The 10,577-nt window shown below is 31.7% G+C and overlaps 1 protein-coding gene across 1 annotated transcript in view; it reads left to right on the forward strand.

Annotated features, from left to right (window-relative positions):
- Positions 1–9,291, forward strand: part of LOC145242417 (uncharacterized) — a 450,806-nt gene extending 441,515 nt beyond the window's left edge. The window contains exon 7 of the mRNA XM_080105454.1: positions 5,194–9,291. Within this exon, the coding sequence (XP_079961580.1) occupies positions 5,194–5,259 (66 nt within the window). The 3' untranslated portion in view covers positions 5,260–9,291. The remainder of the gene's footprint in view (positions 1–5,193) is intronic.
- The last annotated feature ends 1,286 nt before the right edge of the window (positions 9,292–10,577 follow it).

Here is a 10,577-nt window from a genome sequence, read left to right on the forward strand (position 1 = left end):
AACATCTATGGCATCTACAGGAACGTCATTAAGACTGCTCGTTAATGTACCATTACCAAGATGAAGGAGCCATCTAGAAAACTCCTGTTCATTTATGTTAGTTCTGACGTTTTGTGTTAGTTGTAATTGACTGAAATGATGCCACAATAGGCATCTTTTAAGACAGGTGTCTATAATAGATGTAGGTGATCCATGTGGCACTACTGGCAAAATTTGCCTGAAGTCACCTCCAAGTATGAGAAATTTTCCACCAAATATTTTATCGTTACCCATTATATCTTGTAAACATCTATCTATTGGAAGCAGTGCATGATTAGGTATCATAGAGGGTTCGTCTATGATGAATACCTTTACCTTTCTCAAAAAAGAAGCATGCTCTGATACAGGAGAAACGTTACAGACACTGGTTTCTGTCAGAGGTACAGGTAGTTTGAATATACTGTGGAGTGTTTTCCCTGAAGTTAGTAGCATTGCAGCAATGCTGCAGTGGCGGTTACAGTACTACTGGAGGTGAAGTAATCATATAACATGTTGAATAAAAAGGTTTTTCCTGATCCGGCTGGGGCATCTAAATAGAAGCAATTGCTGTGTGGGGCTACTTTTTCAGTTGCCATGACAGCCTTGATTATAGTATTAAAGACCTCTAATTGTTCATTGTTTAACAATTCAACATTAGGCCCGCTTGTATTTCAAGTCATATTATCTATTTGAGGATCACCTGTTGGTTCAGGTAAACCCATTGCCTGGCAAGAAGAACCGTGCTCATTAAATATTGGTTTTATCAAATGAATAACTGGGGGATATGTATATACACTGGTCCCCGCCCTTTGCGGCCCGGGCGACAAGATCAAAGTGTAGTATCTGTTCCGACAGATACTGCAAGCAAAGACCATATGTGGAGGTAACCCCACATATCTACCTTGGTCAATGTAGGGGCAACCCTTCATACCAACAGTTCCTATCAAACTCCCATTTCCCACCCATCGGGAGCTGGTCCCCCATTTCCCTCCCCCCCCTTCTTCTCTCTCCACATTAAAAAACGGCCTTGTGCCTAATTTGCTCAGTGGGGAAGCAAATAAATACAAACTGGGGGATATGTATAATATATCCACCAGTCCACTACACTTTACCGTAAAATTCGGCTAAAACAATTGTTGACGAATTACCTCCTTTGAATCGATATTGTCTGCTTGTGACAATTGAAGCGAAAACCTTATTAGGTATTAAATGCTAAAACATTTTAATACAGCTGGCTAATTGGCTATAAAGTAAGTTATTCTGAACTTTGATCTAACATTTTAATTAAAAAAAAAAAAAGCTTAACATTTTCTTGTATCTTTTTTTTATATAAAGAAAAATGTAAGCATCATGCTGAAATAATAAAAATGCCATTCTTAATAAGGGGAGAGGGTTTGACTATTCTAAACCTTCACCTAAATAACCATTTAATGAAAAAAATGTTTAAAATGTTCTTGTATCTTTTTATAATTTTTGTTAAATAAGAAAAATCAATAAACTTTGATAACACTATTGTAAGAATCATGCTGAAAGCCATTCTTAATATGGGGAGGGGGGTTAACTATTCTGAAACTTTACCTAACAATGTAAAAAAAATAAGGGAAAAATATATGTATGAACAATAAATATTTCTTCAGTTAAATAAATTGATAAAGCTGTTGTAGATTCCTAGGACTTCCTGTATAAATTATACTGTAAATCTTTAAATAAGGAATAAATATTTATTTAAACCATAATTATTGAAACAGTATTTTACTGCATAAAAAAACGGTTATGGGGAGAAGGATTAACTATTTTGGACCTTCACCTAAATAGCGATTTAATGAAAAAAAAATTTAATGGTCTTGTATCTTTTTTTTTTTTTAATTTGTTTTAAAATAAAAAATAAAAAACTTTGATACCGCTATTGTAAGAATCATGCCGAAAGCCATTCTTAATATGGGGAGGGGGGTTTAACTATTCTGAAACTTCACCTAACAATGTAATAAAAATAATGGAAAAAATATATGTATGAACAATAAATATTTCTTCAGTTAAATAAAATATACTGAAAATCTTTAAATAGGAAATAAATAAGTGTTTTATTTCATATTAAAAAAAATTGTTGTGTCCCTGTCGGTGGGCATTAGAAGATGATGAATGCCTGTAAAAGAAGCAAAATAAAACAGACAAAACATAAATAATAACTATGTAAACAACGTGAAGATGTATAAATGTTACAAAATTACTCGATTCGGCATTAAATAACACGAAAAAGGATTGATATGCCGTAAAACAAAAACAAAACAGAACAAGACGTAAAATATGTTTTGACTCTGTGTTACTGTTACTCAGTGTATTTGCGAATGGTTATTTATTTAATAAAGTCATTCTTGACTTTTGTAACATTTATTTCGAAACATATTTTTTGTTATGTAAGGCTTACTCAAAAGTAAATAAAAAAAAAAGTGGCACAGTAAAAAAAAAAAAAAAAAAAAAAACGAACTCGTAACATTAAATGCAAAAAATATATTTATTACTGAATAAAATAAAATAAGCGTTCCGTATTCACTACAATAATAAACAGAAGACATCGTTAAAAATGTAAGTAAAATACTATTTAAACTGTGGAACGATACCTTCTATGCATAATTATCTTTAAAATAATCCAGAACCATAAAAAGACAGTTCATATATATTTTTTGTTGTTGTTGTTCGGGAAGTTTTGGAAAATAAAAGGGGTTAATGATTTTTTAACTAATAAAGAGTGAACAATAAAGGGAGATAATTCACATTAATTAATGTTTGCGATGATGATGACGCGTTTCATTAATTAATGTTTGCGATGATGATGACGTGACACCGTACGGACAAGCAAATTAATATATAGATAGCAACAACAATAATAATAATAATAATAATAATAATGACAATAACAATAATAATGACAATAACGATAATCATAATAATAACAATAGAAATAACAATAATAATAACAATAATAATGATAATAATAGTTATAATAATAATAATAATTATAACAATAGCAATAATAATAATAACAATATTAATAGTAATAATAATAATAGTTATAATAATATCCATAACAATATCAATAATAATAATAATAACAATAATAATAATAATTACAATAAAAATAACAATAATAATAATAATAATTATAATAATAATAATACTGATAATAATAATAACCATAACAATAATAATAATAACAATAACAATAATAATAATAATAACAATAATAATAACAGCCACAATAATAATAATAATAATTACAATAACAAAAATGATAATAACTATAACAATGATAATGATAATAGTAATAATAGCAATAATAATAATAATAATGATAATAATAAATAAAATGCTGTATTATTTTAAAGGGTTTATTATTATTACTTGAATTAAATGTATATTAGATTTACTGCAAACAACGAAAATGGAATTCCTCTGAAAAATATGCCTGATTTTCCAGGAAAAGTCGGCTTTTATTTTATTGTTCTCAACAGTTGTAAAATACGCTTAAATATGATATTTTAATTTGTCCAGATTTCGCATATATTATTATAGAGTTATGGTTTCAAAAGTACAAAACAAACGTATTTGGGGGCCATCAGCTAAAATCGAAACCGAAAGTAAAACTGTAACATTTAACTGATTACAACTAAACTAAGATGAATGCCTAAAATGTATAACAATTTTTTTCAATTTCGACCTCTTTTTGACCCTTAAAATATATTTACCGGCTAAAGACCCATAAAAGAACGGTTCATAAAAGTCTAATTATTTGAAAGCCCCTAGTGTGATTTTTAGTTAAAGTTTGAAAATATAGAGGCAGACACAGTTTTATAAATTACATTTATATTTGATAACGTTTGAATCACATTTTTTTGTTTATGATGTCTTCTTCCTTTTTGTGGCCAACTATAAAATTCTTTATAAAAAATATTGAATTGATTCCCATTGATTATTTAAATTTTATAACCAAATTATTTCGTAAAAAGTGATTTTTTACGAGTTCATTTTAATACTAACCAATTAATAGGAAAGAACCAATAATGTTATTTACGTGAAAACTATAAAAATTGTCTTCAGATATTTTTGTCAAAGTCAAGAGAAATAAATCATTATATGGTTACTCCTCTTTTATAAGAATATTCAGTCATTAAGGGAAAATGTCTCTACTCTGATTATTTTCTTAGCCAGAATAAGTATTTTCAGAAAGACACTAAAACATAGAGCAAGTAATAAACAGCAATATGAATATAAGTCATTCTATTTGGACCTGAAAATTTGACAATCTATAAGTCGAGTGCCTAGGGAAACAAAATGTTTTGTTACTTTTAACACCAAGCTTATCTTTTACCAATTTTTTAAATCTTTGTTTTCCCTCCGTCAAAACGAATGCTTTGCTCTTTGCTTTGATAAGCTTCTAGGAGTCACTTTTATTTTGGATCTAAAAAGAAAAACTGACATCTATTTTTCCAACTAGGTCGCTGGAAAAATGGTTGGCTTATTCTATGATTTCAGAAAGTCCTGAACTCCTAATGCAATGCGTTATACAAGAGTGAGATATGTCTTAAGATAGAATACTCTTGCCACATCACTGCTTAGAACATTGCTTGTTGCCTAGACAGAGTTGAAAATCGATTGCAAAATACAATGCAAGATAATTTCTTTCTTCACATATTGCTCACATTACTTTATTATTCATGCAAGGTGTTCAACTAAGTTCCACTCTCCAACTTACGCTTACATTTACAGCAAAAATTCACTTTCCACAATGGAAAAAAAATTTCGTTCTTTCGCCATGTTCCTAGTATCAGGTGAAATTTTCACAAACAGAACATCTTTGCACATGCTTACTGTCTTGTAACATATTGCTGTGGAACTGCTTCCCTGCATATTACAACATGATTATGTTCAAATTTAATGTTAACAGATTCATGTCATAAACCGGTCCTATGAGTCTTCAATTCATCCTCAACTCTCTCATGAGATTCTTCATCTTAGAACACGTAATCAGTTGATTTTATTAACCTTTATCCTCGAGTGGCTTTGACCTTGACAAGTGGTAATCCATTGCTTCAATGTGTAAAGAAATGTGTTTTACATGAAATAAGATTTTCAAATAATAAAAACGATTATGACTTAAAAAGCAAATTTCTTTTGCAGATTGAACCTGATTTGGTGAAGAGCAAGCCGCCACTACCATATGCCAGGAAATTTTTGTTGCACTAGAACAATCATCTGCTTCTCATGTCCTGGATTCTTTATTCTCCAGAAATTTTAGGTAGCAAAAGCGTGTAGTCACCTCGTGTCTATCACAAATACGAAAAGGAGGGGAAGGAGCAATGTGTATTATTTTACTACTACTACTACTACTACTACTACTGATAATAATAATAATAATAATACACCATTGGGTTATATATATGAAAAGTTGTTTTTAAGCTGAAAATGTGATTTAAAATGTTTCAATTTATCTTTATCAAAAGCATGCATATACAACTGTGTAAAAAAGTGGTCACATATTTTTATTAATAAGCAAATTTATGTAAATTTTTTACAATGCCTAAATAGTATGTTTCATGGATGAAATTTTAAAAATCGTTGAAAATAATATACAAAAAAAAATAATACTGAACATGCTTCAGAAAACCAGGAAAATCATGACCATGCCCAAAGCACTACATCCGAAGGACGATGTTGACTGACTCTACATAAGAAGGAAAGACGGTAGGAAAGGACTTCAATTCATCCTCAACTCTCTCATGAGATTCTCCATCTTAGAACTTGTAATCGATGAGTGAACTTTTTACAAATAGTGACTTTTAATATTTTGTCCATTTTGAATATTCTGTAAATCATGAATGAATGCAGAATAAAGTGTTCCAGGTTGAAATAATTGTATTAATGAATACATGTGAAATTTTTTTTCGGCAGTTTTCATATATATATATATATTATATATATATATATATATATATAACGCAAAATAACCTTACACCAACCATTAAATGGGAAATCCTTAGAAAATCGAGCACATGTAAATCCCTAAACTCCCCATGTCTCCTCTGCCTAAACGAGAAACTCCTTATCTCCAATTTTAAAGACAGAGACAAATTACTAAACAAAAAGCAGGAAACCACCATAAACTGTAGGCATTACAAATCCTACCTCCTTAGCAACTATACATCTCTCTAAAACACCTTTTAGACAAAACCACATAAATCCCCCAAATTATATATCCAATACCCACCAAATTATATATCCAATACCCACCACAACTACCATGACATACACTCAACCAAACCCTCTCAACCAATTCCCCCCACACTCCACACAACCTTACCCCCTCCCCCTAAGAATCCCCCTAAATCCAACAAAATAACACATACCCCCAATCACCACCAACTCTAAACACCACATATCCTCATCCCACATAACCACCCAATAATCGGCATCAACTCCCCTCCCCCTAGCCAACCTCCTGCCCAACCCCAACACCCCCTACATGCAACCTCCACGACTTAACACGGAAATTGTTTACATAAAACTATGTGGATTTACACCTGCACAGGTAAGCACGCATGGAAATGTACAACTAACCGATGTCTTATGTGCATAGACGGATACCTTACAGTATGACACCCCAATACAGACTTCCACCTAAACTGATCCATAATACCCTAAAAAACCAAATACCCCAACTTAGAACAATAACTACAGCATTCAATCCCCATATAAACCACCTCAAACTCCTCCCCAAAATCTATAAACATGGCTACCTAGGACCACTATCCCGGGTACGTGGGCGTTTATTAATGCGCATGTAAGTATATGTGGATGAGACCTGTGCCCACATTTACGGCATCTCACGCTATATACCCGTATGTATATGCGTGCGCACATATCGGTGCTTGAGGAAGTGTGGATATGTATCTTTGCAGATGTATATAACGAGACCATATGTGTGTGCATATGTGTATGCATGTATATCTGTGTACATGCATGCGTGTGGGGACGTACATCTGTAGGTATGCAGCGGAGTACACAGGCGCTCCCGTGTGCACCCACATTTAACCAAAAAAAAACAAAAACAAAAAAAACCCACAAATGAAAATGAAAATATTATGTATCTGACCCTGGGAATTAGTTTATGCTCATATCCATGTATAATCATGTCTACATCGAACGAAACAAATGAACTTAGATTTAAATCTTTGTAGACGAATATGTCTATACCAATAACTGTCTGTATAAATGGGTGTGTATGTCTACGTGTGCGTCCATGTGTACATAGGGTACCAATGTATAAGTACACGTACATATGTATACGTGTGTGAATGTGAGAGTATATGTGCCCTCTGCCTGCTGTCCACATACGTGTGTGAGCGTGCAGCTGTGTATATATGTCGATGTATGTGTTCATGAGTATTGGTATCTGTGTGTGCACATGCGCTTGCATGTATGCATAGGGATGCAGGTATGCCTGAATCAATAAGCGCACATGGGCCCGTGTATACGTCTCCTTGGGGTAGGGGCGTCGATGTGTGTATGTATCTGTGTATGAGCGCATCCATGCTTGCGCACACGTACCCAATTTTAGCACTTTAAGGAAAATTTGACGTAAGCGGGAGCGACGCATGCATGCACACATATGTGCATATATTTGCACGCCAGAGCGGAGATGTATGTGTACATGTGAACGTTTCTTTAAATATATATGTGTGTACGTGCACATGTGTGTGCTCGCGCGCGTAGCCGCTAACTAACCCTCTCCAAACAATTAACAACAAATAAAAACTAAATAAACCGAATCATAGCCCCCCCCCCGCCTCTGAACCTAAGCAACACCCAACAGGTCAAGACATACTTATCAAGAAATTATCTCACCAACGAGACGCCAAAAACTTTAACATTAAGACTCAAATTTTAAAGTAACCCTCTCCTCCTACACCCACATATTCCCCTTCCCCTTCCATGTATCCTTATGCCCTCAGCCAAGCCAGAAATTAACTTCCCAGACCCTCCCCCACAAGTTCCTTAAACTCCAAAACTAAAACATTACCTACATACCAAGCACCCCTTCCCACCTTTCCCCCTTGTTCCCTTCCTCCCTCCCTCCCCCCGCTCTTCTCGCACCCCTCCCCTGTTCACTCTTTCACTCTATCATCCCATAACAACAAACATTTCTGTAAAAGTCTGAGGAAGCTACAGACGGCCAAAAAACGGTCGGGTAGCTGAAACAATAATGTAACAGAAAGATTCGGTAATAAAAAAAATAAAACGCATATATATATATATATATATATATATATATATATATATATACGATATTAGGTACGGGCAAAATGAATGCCGATGCTTAAAATGTATAAATATTTTGATCCCTCCCTTTACTTAAAAAATTCACAAAAATCAGGAAATTAACCAATTTTAATGAAATTTTCAGTATTTATCAAATGATGATCGCGTAATATAATGAACTAATTATTTTTATTTAAATCCGATTGGAAATGTATTATTTTGTTTAAACAAAAAATACCTTTACCTATGTTTTCAGTAGTAAATAAAAAACGCAAGAATTTGTTTGCTTTTTTTATATAAATAAAGCATCGTAATTTGTAAAAATAAAATAAAATAATTTTTATAGGAACATTATGAAAAAAAAAAAACCCTAAATCCGTATTAACAAATTAACTCAAAGAAAAATGAATTTCTCGAACTACCGATACTACCATTGAATTAAACATTGCTTATTTAATATATTCACACAAAAAAATTATAATTGCAAAAAATATTTCTACTTCTTTTTAAATTACGGGTTTTGCATAATTTTTATATGTAAGATTTTAATAATTTCCTTGCTCGCAAGAATGTGAAACTTTCGGCGTAACATATTTTTATATAATATTAAACAATAATTAAGAAGAAAAATAATTTAAAAATAGGAACATAGAAAAACAATTAAATTATAAAATGCACAAATTAATACAAACATTCAAAAAAGGAATGTACGGATGCGCCACTGGGGAAAAAAACTTCCTCCCTTTTAATTAACTGACGTCATTTTTACAGTCTTTTGACTGCCTGAAATTTTGGGACTTCGTAATTTTCGTGTTTACAAAATTTTAGTTTGTTGCGTTTTGTGAACGCCGGAATCACTCGGTTTTGGGCTATGTTTTGTACAGACAAGGTGTTTTTTTTGTTGTTTTTTTTAAATTTAATTCAATATCTTAGGACTTTACTAATTATCTTTGAAATAGACCCAGAAAGCTAATATTTATCTTTTAAAGGATTTTTTACAATGAATTTATTTAACTTCAAAATTTAGCTGAATTAGGTATCTCACCGTGAAAACATTTTTATAACTTTTTTTTTTTTTTCACGTGAACAAATATTTTTTTTCCTTTTGGAAATTAACTTTAGTCCTTAATCTTTCAAATACAATCAAAAAGTAGTCGGAAACCCACAAAAAAATTAGGACCAAGTAAAGATTAGATACCCCAGTAGCAGAAGACAAAGATAGGCGCACATTTCAAGTGACACCGATTATTGTTCGACCTTGACATTGCTGGTGGTTGTTTGTAAACACGTCAAATAGCAGACATGTCCGAATTTTCGCGAAAACTTTTTACGACTTAAAAGAAAAAAATATATTTACAAAACATTTTCTTTAATATTTTAAAAACTTTTAAGGATTAAAAAGACTTTTTCTATTTACACAAAACTTTTTGTGTAACAAAACGAACGCAAATTTAACAAAACAGAACTTTAATAAAACTAATATTAATAAAAATTATAATAAAAATAAAAAGAATGAACTATATTAATTACAAAACATTAGGAACTAAAAATTTCGGACGCTAAACTTGTACTTAATTTGACTTCATGGAGAAGTAAGTAAATAGCAAGTTTTTTGTTTGTTTTTTTTTTTTTAAATAAAAATAAAAGTTATAAAAAGATTTGTATCCTGTGATTACACTTCATCTTTCTAAAAATAAAAGTTATAAAAGATATGTGAATAAAATATATTTTTTAAAATCTCGATTGTTTTGCTTACTTGTGATTTTATGCATATAAATTGCCTCGGTCTAGAAGGATTTCTCCTTTCACTGACCACCTACATACATCGCACTTTAAATAAATATTACATTTTATTAAAAACTCACAAAGAAAGATACACACACACACACACACACACACACACACAATAAAATAAAATTAATCTTGATCGCAAAAATCCAAACAAGTCAGTTATTTTATATTCGTTTCTGCAATTAATAAGTTTGGTTATGATAATTTTATTTAATTTTTTTTTTTAATTGTGTATTTTTTTATTGACATCATCCGAAATTCTCAGTTATAACGTTGCTTTATTTATTTCGTATTATTTTACGACCTGCCCCAGCGTAGTTAAGAACGCCTTTCAGAATAAACAACTCCCTATGTTAAGAACAGCTTTTGAGGTTGGGGGTGTTATTCCGAAAGCCGTTCTTAACATAGGGAGGTTGGAGTTTTTATAATATGCTGGGGCTGGTGCAGTGGGTGCA

This window comes from Euprymna scolopes, chromosome 21 (genome assembly GCF_053919585.1).
Source record: "Euprymna scolopes isolate OS-2025 chromosome 21, ASM5391958v1, whole genome shotgun sequence".
In the NCBI taxonomy this organism is placed as follows: Eukaryota; Metazoa; Mollusca; class Cephalopoda; order Sepiida; family Sepiolidae; genus Euprymna; species Euprymna scolopes.